We start from the raw sequence: 20,229 nt of genomic DNA, 5'->3' as shown, positions 1-20,229 counted from the left end.
ACTCCTCCAATACCTAGCCCCTCCCGGTGTAACCCGAGGAGGTTGAAGGTATGGGAGGGAGGCAGACCTGACGCTCCCTCCTCGCTCGCTGGCAGAAACAGTGGGCTTGGAGGACTGCAGGCGATCGCCAACCCGCGGTTGTGATCGAGCTGCAGACCTAGTCGAGCCGTCTCGCTGTGTAGAACGGCTGACCGAGAACAGCGGCCCCCGGTCTCGTGTGTCAGAGGAGCCTGGTGCTGTCGCCGTACCCGATCGCTCTCTGCGAGAGCGACGGTCAGGCGACCGGACGAGCTCCACTGTCACTGTGAGATCGGTGCGTATCCTCACGGTGGCGTCAGTTCGCTGGCACCAGCCGTGGCTGGTGCCGGCGAACGGGGGGTTGGGAACCTCTTCCAGCCTCAGCCCGTGGCCGGGTCATGGACCGTCACGTCCGCCCGGGTATCCAGCTGTTCGCCGTGAGAGCGAGAGCTGGTCTGGTGAGAGCCGCGTGAGCGGCTGTCACCAGTCTTCCGCTCCGTGCCGTGAACCAGACGCTGAGCGGACTCAGAGGTCTGGTTCCTGGCTGCACGGTCACTGTTAGCGACCGTACACTCGGTACCTCTCGCGAACGAGCGGCCGAGCCGGATCCTGCTGCTGTGGCCGAACCACTGACAGCAGGCGAGGAAGTGCCGGTGTTAGCCGGCACCCCTCTGGTCCCCCGTAGTCTTCTTCCTTGCGGGAGAAGAGACGGGTCCTGCTCCCGAAGGAGCAGGCGACCAGCGGAAGAAAAGAACCCCCCGTCTCACCGGAGCGAGACGGGCCCTTAGAAGTTCCCGAAGGAGACTCTTAGGGGGGGGGGAGGCAACCTTCTTCTTCTTAGGCGGTGGGGCCTTAGAAGAAGGGGGAAGGGGAAGAGGCGGCAGACGACGACAACACGAAAGAAGACGATGAAGACGACGACGACACCTTCCTCTCTTCTTCTTCTTCTTCGTCAACCTCCTCAGGACCGACGTCAGGTCTGTCATCCAGGACGGAGCCGGGGCTGCTGTTGCCGAAGCAACAGGGCCCGGACGTACCTGTCCGAACAGACAGCATCGGGAGCAGCGGCGCCAGGAAACAGGAACAACATCAGCAGGTGCGAGCATCACAGGAACGGCAGTCGAGACGGCAGGAGCAGGAACAGGAACAGCAGCGGTGGTCACGGCAGGTACGGCAGGCTGTGTGGGCGGTCCAGGTGGTCGAACCCCGCGGCACAGACGTCCTCGGTACCGGTGGGAGGTCCAGGGGCGAGCTCTTCGGGCACATGAAGTCCGGTCGCGGCAGCACGGCAAACCCAGGTGGCGGCATCACACTCCCCCGAGTTACGGCGACTGGCCCCTGCACGATGTTGTGGGTGTCACAGAGACCGCGTGCTGGGTGTACACCAGGTGAGGAGGTGACGCGTAGCCGGGTGTTGTAAGGGTCGTGGTGGTGGTTGTGACCGTTGCATGAGTGACCGCCACGGAGCCAGCGAGATGATAGAGCAGCCCCTGGACACTCGGCACGCCCTGCAGCCCCAACGATGCCCACACCTGTCGAGGTCATCCTTCACGGCAACCGCACCTGAGGAGGCAAAAGTCGGGTGATTAGAAGGATCCTCTACCCGCTCGCGCGAAGACGAGCGGATAGAGGACCCAGAGTACAACTCTACGTCAGGGTATCTAGCGCCCTCCTCACACTCGACACGTCAGGAGAGGAGAAGAACCGGACCCTAGACACCCCCCACGAAGGGGAAGGCGCGAGACGTGGAAGTTGAGCGGGCGGCAGGAAAGAAGACGAAGTGTCCGTCACCAAAGGAGTCGCGGGAGAGCTTCCCGACGACTCCTTTGCAGGCCTTCGCTTCTTCCTGCCCTCATACAAAGCCACTGCGCCTCCGACCAGTCATTACATACATCACAGGGCTCGGCCCGGGTGCATTCGCGCCCCCGACACCGAGCACACAAAATATGAGGGTCAATCTCTGGGAACGATCTAAACTTCCCACATTTACGCCCTTCGATACCCGGGCAAAAGTCTCCTTGGGGTAGCGAGGCGAGGAGATTCCATCATAACTTCAAATTGAAGCAGTAATTATTATGCAAAGAGAGAATGATTGTACTTACAATACTCTTTCATACACAATTACAACCAAATACTCAGAAAGCAAACGACGAGCAGCGGGCAGAGAGCGTCGAACACACCCAACGTCCATCCACTGTGAGGCCGAAAGCAAAAGTGATTTGTTTACCTCCCAGTCGCGCGCGCGCGCCTGTCGGGACAAGCAGTTAACTACCGAACCCCTTGTTCGAAAGCTTACGACCTATCCAGCTGCCGCTAGTACCTTCCTATTGTAAAAGGACCGAAGGTTTGTATGCCGTGTCGGAACAACTGTAATTTACCTTAGAACTCTACCCTATGGTAAGGGGGACAAATTGGAAAGTGGGGTTATGGGGGGGTGGGGGGGGGGGGGGGGGGGGTGGGGGGGGGGATAAATCACCTGGAAGAAGGTTGTGGCATGTTATTGAGGTATTTCCTGTTATAATATGACATTAGGAACATGAAATACAAGTACACTACATAGAGGGTGAATAAACCAACAAGTGTAGCCGTTTCAAAAGCAAATCCTAGCTGGTGCTACTACTACTACTACATACTCCGAATGCTATCATGCATGCGCACTGTTATAGGGGACCTTTCGGTTCAGAGATAGATTCCTAACTGAGGGAAATGGTGGGGAGATTGGGGGGGGTGGGGGGGGGGGGCAGACAGACAGACACTTTATCAACCAATTATGTTACAATATTAACCCTACGTTACATTAGGAAGGAGTGAAGAAACTGGGGCATACATACACTAGTTATATATATTCCTTTTTCTTGTTTTTTTTTTTTTTTTAGAATCAAGTGTTCTTTCTTCAGCCTCTTTTCTCTATTCCATTGCTCATAGTTTTTAGTTAAAATGTGCACTGATGTGTTCTCACTACATAATTTTACCCTATATGCATTGCAATATGAACTTACAACTGAGGACAGGCCCCTGAAGAATGCCTACAGGGTTGGATGAGAAGACACCAAGACGTTTTGATACCTTTCTCTCAATGTTGTTAAATTGAGGATGGGTTGGGGTTATTTCATACATGATTTGTACGTCACTCCCTTTTTCCATTAGTATTTCCGTCCATCTATTTGTGTTGCACCATTTTAAAACACATTGCTCACCCATAACAATTTCTTTTTTTTATGTTACCTTATTCGTTTCATATAACATTTAGGTTAATTCATATTATATCTCATGATATGTATTTAAAAACATTTCATTTTTTTGTAAATTACCATCAGTATTTCCTGATGGCCTTTTTATTTTGGTTATGATAACCTTTATATTAGATTTCTTTTAAGGGTGGCCCAGGCCTCACCCCCGGCCAAGTAACACTGCGTGCTAGGTTAGGTTAGGTCAGTTAGGAGAGTATAATAACCTTCTTTTAGCTTTCCTTTAAAGGGGGTCCAGGGGGGCAAAGACCCCCAGCCAGGTAACATGGAGTACTAGGTTAAGTGGGTTAGTTTAGTGTGATAACCTTCATTTTTAGGTTCCCTGGCCAGGTAGGTTAGGATGATAACCTTTATTTTTTCCAACTCCCCTCCCATCAGGTAACATGGTGTGATCTTATTTGTAAATGGGATAAAACTCCTGTGCGACCATTGACACAAATAAAGACCACTTTTTCACTCTATATCTAATTTGTGAAACAACAATACAACTCAATATTTAAGCATACCATTCAAAAGATTGAAGTAAAATAAGCATGTGAAGTCTTTGTAAAATATGTGTTCATTGCAGTTTTTAAATCCAATATGGCATGGTATGGTTGTTAAATCCACTATGGCATGGTATGGTTGTAAGTGCAATTCGGTTCAACAATCGCAGCCACGTCCTTCCCAGAGCTCATTTGAACAATATTTGCTATATACGTATGTAACGTTTATTGATATTTCTCAAGATTGTAGTTGTAATCAGCACAATAAAACATTTTGTTGCCTATACTAGTGAAAGTATGAGATATCTTATTCCCAGGGTCATGTTTTGAACCGAAATGCATTTTACCTTGTTATCAGTGGTTTTATCCTTACTGCCATCACAACTGCAACTCCAGAGTGCTTATTTGATTGTAATTATACACGTTTCATTCTTAATTCACCCCAAATTCCACTTTAAATACCTACGTGAATTTGTTTACAGCAAAGCCATGGCGGGAATAATATTTTGGCCTTGTTGTACGTCTGGCAGCCAGAATCCACGCGCTGAACAGATGATGGTTTAGTGAATTGTTTGAGAAAAATTTGTGCTTTTTTGCTAGCACTTTTCATTTATTTTCATTTTTTTAACTTTTAATAATTGTACAGCTGAAACAAATGTAACCTTTAGTGCGTGCTAGGAATGGTAAGTCATCATTGCCATTTTAGTGGAACTTGACACATACTCTGATGCCTTTACAAACTGTTCCCATGAATTCTAGATGTCAGTACGTAATGCAATAACAATAAAATTACCCTAATATTTATGTATACATATAAACATATACCCTAAATTCACTTATTTCCAGTTTTGTGTAAGTCTTATCCCAAGTTTGGAAGGTAAACTTAAACCAATTGGCAACAGGGATAAAAAAATAGGAGAGCGCAAACAACACATTGTAGGTAATATTCTCAGCAAAACTGATGAAATTTGTGTCAGGAATCTGGTTACTTTTACAACAATGAATATTTTCCAATGAATTATCATGAATACGTAATTAATTTATGCAATTCATAACCTTATTCTGGTGTTTAATTATTTAAATGTTATCTAGCGCACTCTTATTTTTCTTCCCAAACAATCGCCAGGGTTCCCCAGTCGCATGCATAAACACCATCATCGTTTAGAATCGTTGTCAAGAAAGTGTCCTAGCGTCTATGGGTACAAGTGGTGTGTGGATTTAGCACAGGGAAGCTCGTTTACACAAGTGACTACGATAGAGGCGGCATCATATTTTAACTATTAGCCTATAGCCTAGGTATGTTAGGGCCTAACTAGGTGTTTTAAGTAAAAACTTCAAAACCATTGTGGAGGTAAGTCAGTACTGTGCATGGCTAGACTTTCATTAACTTCTGTTTAATTACAAATTAGGGTAAATACTAACCGAGTGAAATAACTACGGTCACCTTAACCGTGTTTGGACCCACCTTCAGAAAAAGTACTTTAACATGTCCTGACACTAGAGATGGGCACCAGTCACGAGTCATACTAGGTTGTGGGAGCAACACCTCGAGACATGAGACTAGTTTTTGGTTTGTATGGTGTTTTTACGTTACATGGAACCAGTGGTTATTCAGCAACGGGACCAACGGCTCGTGAATGGTGCCCATCTCCTGAATCAAGACATGTTACTTTTTCTGAAGGTGCGTCATAACACAGTTAAGATGGCCGCAGCTAGTCCATTTGGTTGTTTACCCTATGGCCTTAATTTCTGACTTGCAAGAAGACACTTTACTTCACGAGGAACGTAGAGGTCTCGAGGCGTTGTTTCCACGGAGGTTGGTTTATGACTGACGTCTACCTAAAATTCAGGTTACTGGAAATGCTAGGTTACCTGGCCGCACAGTAGCGCTTTACCCTATTCATCGGTTTGGTTACTACAGCCAGCCTATCCAGGGAAATTTGCATGATATACCTAGGTAGTAGGCTAGGTAGCCTAATCTACCTAGTCTACCTACTAGGTATACCTACTAGGTAGTACCTAGGTAGTCCACTACCTACCTACTAAGGTAGGTAGAGGTAGGTAGTACTAGTAGTTCCTACCTATTTTGTGAATTAGGCTTATCAATATAGTACCTACCTAGTGGTATAACAAAGCAAAGCAACGCCGACAGTATAATTACCTCTGGTGTGGATGCCGTGGATACCACATCCACACGAACACAATGTGGATGACGGGAATTCACGTTGTGGTCGTCTGTTCGAGCAGAGGCCTACCAAACTTCGAGCAATTGTCCTAGTGGACGCCTGAGTCCCTCTCACAGTTAGACCTCCCAAAACACTGGGTTGAAAACGCATAAGGGCCCGGCTAAACAGACTCATTGTGAACTGGAAGCAACAAATCTATCGAATGTAAACAGCACGACTTCTAGAAGACCCGGCTTCTTCTCAACCTTTACTCAGCCGAATTATTGGCGTTCTTCTTCTTCCCTTCTGAAGGTGGCACTGACCGGCAGACCCCAACAAAGAAGCCGTGTTTATATTTCTATCTCTGGAAGTTTAAAACTGTGTATATAAATATTTACATGGAAACATGATGAATTAGTGTACCTTGCTGTGAAAAACCCCAATATTATGATTATGAATTCCAGAGGAATTGAATCAAAATATAGTTCTAAAAATGGATGTAATGCAACCAACCATCCATGAAGCTGAACTTTATTTAACTTGTAAACTTGTTGGTCTGAGCACAGTTGTTAAATATGAATGAAGAGGTACGATCAACAACATATCTTAGTTAGTACCTTGGTAACCCTTTTAGTTTAGCACCAAACCGCCAACAGGTGCCGTTGGTTTATTGTCTTATATAACTGAACTTTTCCAATGGACCATCTCTCGTAATCTTCCTTCCTTCTTCTCAACAAAATTTAGGTGCCACGAGTGTCATCATTTACTTTAAGCCAATTATTAGATATGAGTTCAGTCTTTGTGAATATACCACATGCATTCGCATTGTAAATATCTTTCTCTCTCAAGACATATCCATGTGGGTTAGTAGTTTAAATCATTCTCTCATTTTTGTGATATTTCCATTTCTTGAAAATTTTATAAACCCCTTACAGAAAAGCATAGATCTGTTAAGGGGGGTGATTCTTTTATTAGTTGTCTCCTCCTGTTTCCACTTCTTTAGTTAGCTCTTGGGTATCCCATCAACCTTCTTTGTTCGTGATCTGTTTTAATGTGAACAGATGTTACCTGTCATTCCATATGTCAAGTATATGGAATTTTTTTTCATGTTCCATTTCTGACGAGTATGACATACGTCATTCACTGATTCTACATTTATTAGCTTCTTTACTATATTAATTTTTTTTTCTTAGGGTATACCTTCGCTTCACTCTCATTTTCATATCGTATTTCATAATATCAAACAAGTACGGCATTTTAAAGAGCTGTTTTGAATTTGCAAGCCTATTTTTTATGACTATTCTGATAATCAAATGATGAACCGCATTTTATAGAATTAAGTCCAATGCGTTTGCCATCTGCTTAAGCATAACAGATGTCCTCAAAGATCTTTACATTTAATTTTATTAGCGTACTTATCTCATATCTAATTAAGTCAGACTTTTATTCTATGTCTTGATAAATCTTCCATTTTTTTCTGATAAACTGGCATTGTCATTAAAAAAAGTATCTTGGTTACATTCATCTAGTCAAATAAGAGGATATGATATTTCACATATTTAGGTATGGTTTGAAAAGATTATCACAACTATAGCCTTAACGGTAAACGAAGACCTATTTCTTTTCTGCAGTATATATTATATAGAATAATTTTGACACTTAAAATACATTGAAAAGTTGTTCATTCGATGAAACTTTGGAGCTGGGAACTGAACGAGAGACAGAGAGAGAATTAGAATTAACGTTTGGAATACTCCTTAGCAGATTTCTTTCTCTGTGTATAGTCTGCCATGAAAGAATATGATAGTTACTCACTCAAACGAATTTCGTTTTCTTTTACAGCCTTATATTACCAAGCCATAGAAAACAGTTTTCAGGAGGGACAAAGAAACACTCCATAATTTGGAAATAATAAGACTGATATCAAGCACTTTTTGTCCTGTGTGACTGTAATCTTTAGTGACAGTAATAGGATGGCTTTACAGTTCGTAAATTTTCCATACACAAAACGCCAGTTTTATTTGTCCGTTAGTGACTATGAGCTCATGGTGAATGCAAGTTGAATAGTGCTCTTAAAATTGCGAGGTAGCTTAACTAAAGATAAAACAAAACTATGGAATGGTACTATAGGAAGGAAACAAATATAAAAATCTCATTAGCAACCACTCTTCCACCTTCTCCGAACAACACAAATTTTCATCTTACGAAAAACACTGAAACATAGCACTTGCAGATAGTATTACCGTTTCTTTTTAATTTATGAACCTCTGCATCCAGATCACCGAAAGGAAGGCCATTTCTGTACCACAGAAAACGGGAAAGACCTTAGGTATTGGAGAGTGTAACGATGCGGTACCACCTGCACAACATAGTATGGATGCTCGAGGTATATAAAGTGAGTATCATTCAGTTATTCTTAAGGTGCAGGCACTATAATTTTGTTGGTTGTTGCCTGATGAGACAGAACTTACGGAAGATGGCTAAACTATATCTTTTGGTGATGGCCAAAATCTTGATTAGCACTGATGGCAAAATGAAAGCACCACTCCGAATAATCTTGGCCCATGATACCAAGAGAGCGCCGATACCAAGAAATGTGAACGTTAGTCTGGTTTTTTGTTTGTATGGTGTGTTTATGTTGCATGGAACCAGTGGTTATTCAGCAACGGGACCAACGGCTTTACGTGAACTTCTATCACCAGAAATTAGTTTAGTAATAGAAAAAAACATCTGAAGCATGTGACTTTAAAAATGAGATATAATTATGACAGGATGCCTTGCCTGTAATACGTTTTCTGGAAGAATCATACAATATGTCATTTATAAGTGCGGCTGAAATGATAGCCTGGAGTCGTAATTAAGTAATATAAAGTACTACTAAATGATGAAAATCACCAACCAAAGCGCAAATTATTCTAAGAAAGTTATGTAATAGGTGTATGGTGTGGGTTTGTTTGTATGGTGTTTTTACGTTGCATGGCACCAGTGGTTATTCAGCAACGGGACCAACGGCTTTACGTGACTTTCGAACCACGTCGAGAGTGAACTTTTATCAACAGAAATACACATCTCTCACTCCTCAATGGTATGGCCGAGAATCGAACCCGCGACCACCGAGGTGAGAAGCAAACACTAAACCAACCACGCCACTGAGGCGCTCTGTTGTGGGTTTGGTTAATCAATAAAGGCTTGGTTTTGCTAGAAATGGCTTATGGCCTACTAACTTCACAACTTACCGCTCTGTTCCATATCTGCTTCAATAGTTCCAAATTTACTCCGCATTTGTTGGAAATAGAATGAAATATAGAGTTTGAGCCAAATGCCAAGCACTGGGACCTATGAGGCTATTAATTTCAGAGCTGGAAAGGAAACTGAGAGTAAGTGGTTTTGAAAGGTGTAACTGGAGGAAAACCTCGCAGTTTTATTATGAAATAATTGTAAGCAGAGGGTGGATAGCAAGATGGAAGAAAGGTAATATGAATGGAGGTACAGTAAAAGGAATGATAGGAGTTGCAGCTAGGGGCCGAAGGGACGCTGCAAGAGCCTTTAATAATGCCTACAGTACATCCCATGAGGTGGACTGATGGCTTTACCCCACCAAGGGGTTTTGTTGAATAAATGAGAAAAGAATGAGATCGTTTACATGCTAAAGCATTTTATTGTTTAAAGCAGCTCTATAGAACGTTAACCCTTGTTTGACGGCTTTGCTTGCGATGAGAGTGCACAGGTCTGACGTTTTACAATTTTCAGTAATTGACGATACAGAATGGTAACACAAGACGTCAAAAACATACACTCGTATATGGTATTCCAAACCTTTGACACTTCTTGCTGACAAACACCTTCAGAAATTCCATTCAGTGCAATGACGGAACTTGGTAACGTCACATCTTCAAAGATATCCCAGATTCTGATAACTTTCAGCATATCACTCATCTAACAAAACAATGTAAGATCACTGGTCGCTCTCAACACCAAAAGGAAGCCAGGGGAAGTCCAGTGAATCAGGTTACTCCTACATCTGCGATCGAATTCCATACTTCTCCAGGAAGGTGTTCAAGAAAGCTTCCCTTTCCTGAAAAGGAGATGAAAACGAATACACAATGAGGTTCGAAAGATTTAAAACAGCATTTCTGCCTTGATCTCGTGGCATTTACATCACTGGAAAAGCAAGGGAGTTGGCTGGTATTACGTAGCATTTGGATGGGAACTATTTTGTCACTTTGTCATCCTTCACATCCACACCCTCCTATTCGTGCAATAGTGTCCGCCTTTCACGAGGTCAATCTTTTGTTTTTATGACTGTAAGTCCTATTTTCCACATAGGCCTACTATATTTTCACAAAACTATAGGTCTATTGGGTGATCTTCACAAAACTATTGGTCTATTGGGTGATCTTAAGTTTCAGGCGTTTCCTGCCCAATCCGGGAAAGTAAATATTGTCTGAAATACTTAAAACATCGGTATTTAACCCGCACAGGTTGATCCTAGTCTTTGGTCTGAAAAAATAATTCCATTAATGTATTTACAAATTACAAGATTTTATTTTAATCCGATAAAATCCAATTTACACTCTTACCTGGTTGTCAGGCAGGACCGGACCAAACACTTCTAAAAGCAAAGGCTCTGCAGCCGCAGCAGTTGCGTAGTCAGTGAAGCTGACACGGCCGTCGTGATCTATGTCGAGTTTTCTGCACACCATCTCTGTCGCAGGGAAACACAGCAATTAAAAAAAAAAAAAAAAAAAAGATAAATCAACACTGGAAAAAGGAGAGTTGAGGGAAAACAATGCTATGAGGTGCCAACAGTGGAGAGGAATATTCTGGAGAAAAGTACGCAAAGCTGAAGAAATCGTAAATTGATATCAACGTCAATAGTCCTTTCCACTGAAAAATAGTGAAATGAAAGTTTTGCAGTTTTTTTTATATATTTTTGTAAATTGTGCGATTTTTAAGGATTTGTAAAAACAAATGAATAAATAAAAGCAAAATAACTGGCTTAGTCCTTTCCACTGAAAAATAGTGATATGAAAGTTTTGCAGTTTTTTTATATATTTTTGTAAATTGTGCGATTTTTAAGGATTTGTAAAAACAAATGAATAAATAAAAGCAAAATAACTGGCTTATCAGCCTTTTGAATTAAGTACTACTTTTTAAGTACAATTCATGTTCTGTTATTTATACATTATTTGATATTTATTTCAGTCTTGTTTGCCACCGATACCTTCTTTTGGTTTTAATAAAACTACCTTTTTAAAAATGTACATATCAAAGTTATTATATTTATAACTTTGGTGAAAACCATTCATGTTTTTAGTCGACGAATCGTCTGTTGTGCAGAATATGTTCGCTGTTTTCATTCATAAAAACAACAAAACATATATTTCAATACACCGAGTAATGTACACGTGAATACAAATGTTACGGATAGAACTCATGTAAAAGAAGACATGGGCGTCATGATAATATTATTTGGTAATGTTATTTCACAAAATTGAGACTATGATGTACCTTTAAGCTTGTGAAATTATCCCATCATCGTGTTCCAAGACTAGTACAATAACCACACCCGTACGTACACCCTGAGGATAATAAAAATCCTGTAAACAGGGTCACCTACCAACCATATCTTTGACGACTTCGTCCAGCTCTTCTCCCGGGGGAAGGTTGACGACGGCTGTTTTCAGCAGATGGAACATCTCGTCGCGAGACACGAAGCCATCGCCGTTGTGGTCATAAACACTGAAGCAGTCTGAAACAATTTCAGATTCATTGACAACCACACTCTTCTTGGAATGAGGCTGTTAGACCCATGAAGTTTTACTGCCACGGTTGCAGTCCACCTCACTAGGCTAAGTCTTAGGTACTTAATCAACAGCTTAGGTCAAAAGAGGCACTGAATTTATAACAGATCATGCCCATCCACCCGTCCTCACCTAGAAAGGGAATCTAGGTAACCTCATGTGTTAGGTGGAGCTGCTACTGATCTCACCACAAGGCGGCCCACGTGTGTTTGTGTGTATATCTGCACCCGTGATAGTCTCATTTAATATGTATGAGTTTGGATATCGTGACAGATACCAAAGATAAAACCGATCCCGAGATGGAAGGAAAAAACTAAGAGAAATATAAGAATTCAGACATATCAAACACACAGCTAAATACAGTTACTTATTCTTTTTCTGTAACTTAAGAACTATCCAATAAAAGTCTTCTATGGTATTAATCTCGGGATACCTTACAAATTAACTACAAATATACTTGAATCATTGTCATTTCAGTAAGTACCATAATTAATCCCTTTACTAACAGTCGATCTTCTCCTCCAGTGTCCCCCTCAGGAAGACGGACATCCCGACAACAAACTCTTCGGGACCGACGGCGCCGTCCTGGTCCATGTCGAAGACCTGATACATGCACTCCATGAGGCTTTCGTCGGTCATGCCAAAGATGCCGTGCATTATATCGCGGAAACTGAAGAAGAAGAAGACAGCAATGTCGGAACAATATGAAGGATTAAAACGAAACAGTCTGATGTTCTATTAAAGTAAAGCTAAAGACTTCTAAACTTGTAAATAAAAAGGGAATTCAGTGTCAGTTTAAATTTAAGGTTAAATAGCTCTGCACTTAACACAAATAGTGTAGTGTTCCCGCATCTGCGTTTGTGGAGCGAGCGCTTGGGAACAAGGAACCAACAGAACTTGTTATATACTTATATGTTTAATGAATGAAAAAGTGCAGATTTTCTTGTCATGGAACGAATCAACAAGCTTTCTTTTAAAAACCATGATTTCCCTATATGATACATTTAAGTTTAGTTATCGAAAATAAAGAAAATAAGCGAACAGTTTTCATGCTTTACGAGGAAATGACTATACCAACCATCCGAGACCATTGGAATGTATACATATAGAATACTTAATGCCACCTTTATTATTTCTTTGTTGCTCGTCACGTTTCACTCATAATGTTACTCACGGCCTCAGGAAAAGTAACTATTAACTTCATTACCACTGTGGTACTCACTCAATTAACATACTTATCGGGTCTGGTTATGGAATGGAATATAGAATTTTGGCCAAAGGCCAAGCGCTGGGACCAATGAAAACATTCAGCGCTGAAAGGGAAAATTGAAAGTCGAAAGGTTCTAAAGGTGTAACAGGAGGAAAACCTCGCAATTACATCGAGACAATTGTTAGGAGATGGTAGAAAGTAAGATGGAAGAAAGATAATATAAACAGAGGTACTACAATAAAAGGAATGAAAGGAGTTTCATCTAGGGGCCGAAGCGACCCTACAAAGAAACTTTAGCGATGCCTACAGTACACCCCATGAGATGCACTGACGGCACTAACCCCCTACGGAAAGGGGTCCGGTTCTGACCCACTATGATGAATGAAAGAGGCACGATTATTGTAAAACAGACGAAGCAAAACACCGCACGAGACTTTTCCTGGCCTGCAAATTGATTCTAAAGTCCTTTGAAATACAAAATTACTGTTGGCTACTTTCATAAGTCTATGCGCGTCTAGCGTTTAGCATAAAGAGCATAAAAATGGAGTGTTTAATCACATATCATTGCAACTATAACTGGTTCACTTGAAGTAGATTCTTGGAAGAGCCCTATGCCTACGAGACGTTAGTTTGGCGGCCGCTGATTGGCTGGGAGCTTCCAACCTCCCGGTACCAGCCAATCAGCGGCCGCCAAACAAACATCTCGTTAGAATAGGGCTCATCCAAGAATCTACCTTAAGTGAACCAGCTTCTTTTTTTTATAGCATTTGCTAAAGTAAGCTTACATGACAAAGACTGTATATAATTTGCATGTATTTTTAATACATGTTTACACTGGCACCATTGTGGATTTCTTTCACAAACGTTAATGTTCTAATTCTCATTATTACTGAAGTAGTTTTTAACTTCTTCAAATGTAACTGATGTATTTTGTAAAGTCGCCATCGCATTTGTATGTGGCCATGAGCTAAGGTAAAGTATATTATCATTATTATTAAACTCACCGATTTCCATCCATCCTCGGCGAGTTTCCAGTGGAGTCATGGAGCGCAAGCAGAGCATCTACTTCCTCGCAGGTGACTGAAATAATAATAATAATAATAATAATAATAATAATAATAATAATAATAATAATAATAATAATAATAATAATGATAATAATACAATATAGAATTCAGGACATAGGCCTAGAGCTGGTACCTATGAGGTCATTCAGCACTGACAGGGAAATTGAGCATAGAAAGGTTTGAAAGGTGTAACAGGAGGAAAACCAATTGTTAGAAGAAGGTTGATAGCAAGATGGAAGAAAGAGAATATGATCGAAGGTACAGTAAAAGAAATGAAAGGGTTTGCAGCTAGGGGCCGAAAGGACGCTGCAAAGAACCTGAAGTACTATCTAAAGTGCACTGCGTGAGGTGCACTGACGGCACTACCCCCCTAATAATAATAACAATAACAACAACAACAACAACAACAACAACAACAACAACAACAACAATAATAATAATAATAAAGGTGTACGAATGAGGACCACAACAGTCTTTTGTCTTAATATACAAAGATAATGACAAGTGTAAAGGCAAGTTTTTCATTACATCTTGACAGCAAAATTACTGTGAATTACATTCTTATTTTGAACGAATGATGATAATGCGAATATTACATGTAGTGGCACACAATAGAAAAATAAATTGATTAAAAAAAAACAGAATATGAGTGCTGGTACTGCCATCATTACTTAACTTTTTTTGTTTGTTTGCGGGGCCACCAAGTCTTAATGCGTAAGGAAAAGTGTGTGTTTACATTAATTATCTTTCCCGGAAGTTTGCCCTTTTTCTGTTCGTTAACAATAATTTTGCCGATATAAAGATACCAGGTCCCTGAAGTATATGTTTTACACTGTTAACTATTTTGCGAAACTTTCGCGTTTATAGTTATTATTGATAGGACACATTCTATTTCATAATCTTGATGTTTTTGAGCCTGTTTTTTTTGTATAGAACGAACTTATGCCTAAGACGTAATGTGCATCTCGACAACGACCATAGACCACACTGATTTTTACGAATTTTGCTGTGCTCTCATAAAGATTTCACTTCAGTTATATATCCGATAAGTAAAATATACTCTACGAAGAAAGGAATGCACTTACAATGAGTGTTTTTAGCGATTTTCTCCGCTTGCTTTGAATAACCTTTGTAGGTTGCGTTTTTAGACATCCTGAATGCTTTTAAGCCAAAGTTGTTTACACTGTTTCCATGGCAACGAGAATGGCGCCTGATAGCGCTTGGTTACGTTCCATTTGCAACATGTAACACTGCTTATGATTTCTGATATCCATTTTTCTGCCTTTGACAAGAGGAAGTCCTCCGTTATCAATCAAATTAATTTAAAAATCATTGCTATTGTTGTTATCAGTAGTGCTATAGTTTCTAATACTGTTTAACTTAGAGTAAATACTCTTTGAGAACGTTACTAAATCCCGTTCAGTTATTTCCCGGTTGCATATAGTAGATAATTATGAGCTGAAAAAATATACAGACATTTTTCAATATTCAAAACAATGATATGGCGCTTAATAACAAATAGGTTTCATATAGGCTACGAATACCAAAAAAAAAAAAAAAAAAAAAACATATGCACCATACTGAAATAAAACTTTCAATATAATAATAATAATTATAATAATTATTATAATTATTATTATAATAATTATTATAATTATTATTATTATAATAATAATAATAATAATAATAATAATACTATCAGTACTCTGAAAAAGTTTCAGAGGCCATAGGAATTTGAATGAATGCAGTGAATGTGTTAGTGCTTGACCCCTCCCTTACCGCAAAAATGTCACCCGACCAACCTCCAACCGTTGCGCAAGTGACCCTGGCACCTACCGGTGCCTGTGCCCCACACACAAGTTCCGTACTCGCGAACAATTGTCTTTTTTATCTACAATACCAATCGAACCGTTCCGACGTCGAGTCCGCTATACAATCTGTCAGTGATGCCTTCTCCGATGAGGAAATCAACGTTGCATATACGAAATGCAAAGATCTGATACCAGAGAGCATTCTCAAGGAGCGATCCGCGAAGAACTTGTCCTCTCACAAAAAAATATCGTATATCACTAAGTGGCTAAGGACCTGCTCGGTGGAAATCTACGCCGATGACCCTTACAACCTGCCACCAAAGGGCCCTGCTGACCTAAGCCTACCTGCGGTGTACCACACGGCAGAAAATGCCTTCAAAACAGCAAAATCTCTCTCAGATATAATTGGAAAAAACTCAGAAAAAATTGAAGAGACAAATGATAAATTATCAAGAATCTGGGACGTGATCAAAGGACTACAGGAATCCCTAGACAGTCTTAAAACTGTGGAAACAAATAATCTCACACGGATCTGGGATGCGATCAAAGGAGTGCAGGGATCGATAGACAATCGCACTGATAGCCACCAGACTACTCACGAATGCAGCAACCAGCCAGTTTTTCCTCGCCTCCCAGCAACACGGAAGTACCCCGTTCCGAGGGGACTGTTGATCCCCCAACCGCTTCTCCCTCCCCAGTACCTCCGGTGGAAGATATATCTCCGGTGATGATTACTAGCCCTCGTAATCCTCCCCACCCTATCTCTCCCCCCCAACCCCCCATCGTAGATGCAGATGAAACTGATCATGAGGGGTCTGGCGGCTGGCAGATACAAACAAGCAGAAAGAAGAGAAGAACCTCCCGTTTGGCCGCCGGACCGGAGCCCAACATTCGTGTTTCACCTCGCCCGACACATGAGAAGAGATGTCACATAGTAATTCACAATCTGCGCTCATCGGTGACGCTAGATGCCATATGGAGAGAGTCAAGTTTCTCACTGGCTCTGACCCACTCATCTCCCACGAACTCCCATGCAGGATTAAACATAAAGTGTCTTTACAGGATTTACCTGCCTATTTCAACACCTCGACGTTCTTAAAGGCGAGAATTTCGGTCCTAATATATTAGTTTCAAGATACAGACTAATCCGGGATCAACCACCCCCAGGGGAACTTACTGACACTCCAACCAGGGTCATTTCCACCGCAAGTGCCAGCCAACCGCCCACGGCGAGTGACTGCCCACTCCCATCCCCCTGGCTAACCCCCCATCCACCCAAATGATCAGCGCATTCATCTCCCATCTTTGTGAGTAGCCATGGATACATTAAACATAATCTCTTGGAATATCTTTGGCCTCAAGCGGAACATTCCTCTCCTAAACATGTTCTGTAAAAATTTCAAAGGCATCATTGCATTGCAAGAAACGCTCCTCTGGCCACATGACCTTGCCATATGCGATTCAATTCATGAAGACTTCAGAACCTTCTCGACTTCATCGATGCAAGTTACAGACCAAATCCTAGCCGGTCGCCCGAAAGGAGGCCTTTCTTTCCTGTGGCACAAATCGTTAGACAATACGATAAAGGTGATGACCTACAGGAGTGACAGATTGCTGGGGATTCAAGTGACAATAGGGAACTCTAAAATCCTAATTATCAATGTTTATAAATAACAATAATTTTGATCATTACTGCATGATCCTAGGGGAGTTACACAGTATTATTCATGACTCTCCAGCTGATCATATTTGTATAATAGGGGACATTAATTCACACCCCACAAAACAATTTTATAATGAACTTACTCGCTTCTGTCAAAATCATGCTCTCCAAATTAGCGATGTTATGCTCCTCCCTCCTCCTCTTATTCATATGTACATAATAGAGCGGACGCTATTACAACTTCCTGGTTGGACCACTGCATCACATCCCCACAACTTCATGATTCTATTATGACCTGCAATATTCGCTATGACCTTGCAACGGGCTACGATCACATCCCATTACAGGTGTCATTCAGTACCCCATCCCTCCCTACCGTGAACCCCCTAACTGATCGCCCACCAGCGGTAAACTGGGATTTTAAAAACCAAGAGAAAACCAGATACTTTAGAGCGACCACGGAAACCAGGTTGCGGTCAATAGTTCAACCGGCAGACGCCTTACTTTGTACTAACACAAATTGTAGAAATGACCACCACAAGAGGGATCTGAATGAATTCTATTCGAACATAATCTCCGCTTTGCTTGCTTCGGGCAGGACTGCCTACAGATTTCGTCAAGGTAATTCTCGTAATATTCCTGGATGGAATGACTTGGTTAAAGATCTGTATACATACTCACGAGAAATGTTTTTACTGTGGAGGCAAAATGGTAGCCCCAGGGAAGGGCACACTGCATTGCTAATGAGACAGGCGAGAGCGCAGTTCAAACTTGCTCTTAAGCACTGCAGGTTATATGAAAAACAACTAAGAGCCGATGCAATGTCTAGAAACTTAGAATCTGGTGATTATCCTCGTCTTTGGAAAGATATCCAGTCTTTAAATCCCAAAACTAAAAAGCTATCACAGAGAGTAGGGGAAGCAGTCGGAGACGAAGCTATTGCAAGTATGTGGGGCGATCACTTCAACAATATCCTGAATTGCATAAATGATCAAGATTCCCGAAGGGATGTAGATAACCTCCTTACTGACAACATTCAATTTCATTTTGCAGACCGTTTTACGCCAGGTAACATCAGCGATGCCATAAACAGCCTACCTAATAATAAATCGCCCGGCTGTGATGGTCTTCCTGCAGAGGCCTTCAAACTCTGCCATCCGATAATTTACATTTTGCTAGCTGCCCTATTCAATGCGTGCATAATTCACCGGTTTCTTCCAGACTCCCTACTCTTAGTTCACTTGATACCATTAATCAAAAACAAGCTAAAGGATGCAGCTGACCCTGGCAACTACCGGCCGATTGCAATCACAACGATCGCATCGAAGATACTTGAGTCTGTTCTTCTAGTGAGACTTCTCCCCTTTCTACACACCACTGACAACCAGTTCGGGTTTAAAGCAAACCACTCAACCGACACCTGCATCTACATACTGAAAGAATTGCTGAACTACTACCTATCATCAGCCTCTCCTGTTTTCCTTTGTTTTGTAGATGTGAGAAAAGCATTTGACAGAGTAAACTACCTGAAGCTCTTCCTGAAGCTGCATAAAAGGGGCACACCCCTATATCTAATTGGCATTTTACATTGCTGGTTCTCCACACAGCAATTCTGTGTCAAATGGGGAAACGTATTATCTTGCACCTTCGGCTCCCTAAACGGGCTTCGGCAAGGGGGCATTCTCTCTCCATACCTGTTTAATACGTACACAGATGCCTTGAACGTCAAACTGAAACTCGCTCCCAATCGGATGCACTGTCAATGAAACAACTATAAACAACCTCTGTTACGCCGACGATATGGTTCTGATTTCCCCATCAGTGCAAGGTCTCCAACGACTCATCGACACTTGCCGCCAATATGCAGAGGAATTTGATATAATCTACAACGAAACCAAGACCCAATGCATGTCGCTGCTCCCGAGATCGCTTAAGCATATTGCAGAACCTCAAATTTTCCTCGGAAACCATCGGCTGGAATTTGTGCACGAATTTCCGTACTTGGGTCACATTATCACCGACGACCTAAAAGATACGGCAGACATTGAACAGAGGCGTCGTAAACTATGTGCAGCGGGCAACATGATTGCAAGGAGGTTTGCCTTCTGTCACCGAGACGTGAAACTGCTGCTCTTCCGCTCGTACTGCTACAGTATCTATGGGTGTTCCCTCTGGACGAACTATACCCGAGAGACCATGCGACGCATCACTGTTGTGCACAATGACATTCTGAGACGCCTCACAAACACTCCCCGCTACCACTCCGCCACACAGATGTTCATAGAAAACCACCTGGACAATTTAAAAATCATTGTTAGGCGAACAATGTCCAGTCTGGTAACCCGAGTGAGAAACAGCAGCAACTCCCTCATACAAAGCATCCTAAGGAGTGAAGCAAGAAGAAAATCAAAATTGTGGGAAAGATGGGAAAATGAGGCCTTTGTCCCCTAAAGGACTTAATCTCTGTATTGGCAAGATGTCATCTGCAGTTTTTGTCATTATTACATTTATTGCTGATATTTTAATTTTTCATTATTACTGTGATTACTATCAAGTTAAAGTTTTATTTACATTTAATTTATGTATTAAGCCCTCTGGACCTGACTACTGTAACCACCTAAGGTCTCTAGTTGAAATGTGAGTTATATAATATATGCACCATCTGTTATTACTCTCAATGCATATTTTTTGTTTTTTTCTCACCAATATTATTACTGTTATTACCAGTATGATGATTACTAGCTTTTATGCTACCTCA

General features: G+C 41.6%; 2 protein-coding genes across 2 annotated transcripts in view; both read right to left on the bottom strand.

Annotated features, from left to right (window-relative positions):
• LOC135201769 (complement component 1 Q subcomponent-binding protein, mitochondrial-like) overlaps positions 1-6,228 on the bottom strand; it is a 66,861-nt gene extending 60,633 nt beyond the window's left edge. Inside the window, exon 1 of the mRNA XM_064231015.1 lies at positions 5,913-6,228. Within this exon, the coding sequence (XP_064087085.1) occupies positions 5,913-6,111 (199 nt within the window). The 5' untranslated portion in view covers positions 6,112-6,228. The remainder of the gene's footprint in view (positions 1-5,912) is intronic.
• Positions 6,229-9,293: 3,065 nt separating this feature from the next.
• Positions 9,294-15,165, bottom strand: LOC135201343 (calaxin-like). The gene is made up of 6 exons (XM_064230187.1): positions 15,083-15,165; positions 13,935-14,010; positions 12,227-12,390; positions 11,537-11,668; positions 10,497-10,621; positions 9,294-9,991 (listed from the first exon to the last, which is right to left on the bottom strand). The coding sequence occupies exons 1-6, from the start codon at positions 15,147-15,149 to the stop codon at positions 9,932-9,934; spliced, it is 624 nt and encodes a 207-aa protein (XP_064086257.1). The 5' UTR covers positions 15,150-15,165; the 3' UTR covers positions 9,294-9,931.
• Positions 15,166-20,229: the final 5,064 nt, after the last annotated feature.

Source organism: Macrobrachium nipponense, chromosome 28 (assembly GCF_015104395.2).
Source record: "Macrobrachium nipponense isolate FS-2020 chromosome 28, ASM1510439v2, whole genome shotgun sequence".
NCBI classification, from domain to species: domain Eukaryota; kingdom Metazoa; phylum Arthropoda; class Malacostraca; order Decapoda; family Palaemonidae; genus Macrobrachium; species Macrobrachium nipponense.
The sequence above is the reverse complement of the archived record's forward strand: the minus strand, read 5'-3'. Positions and strand labels throughout refer to the sequence as shown.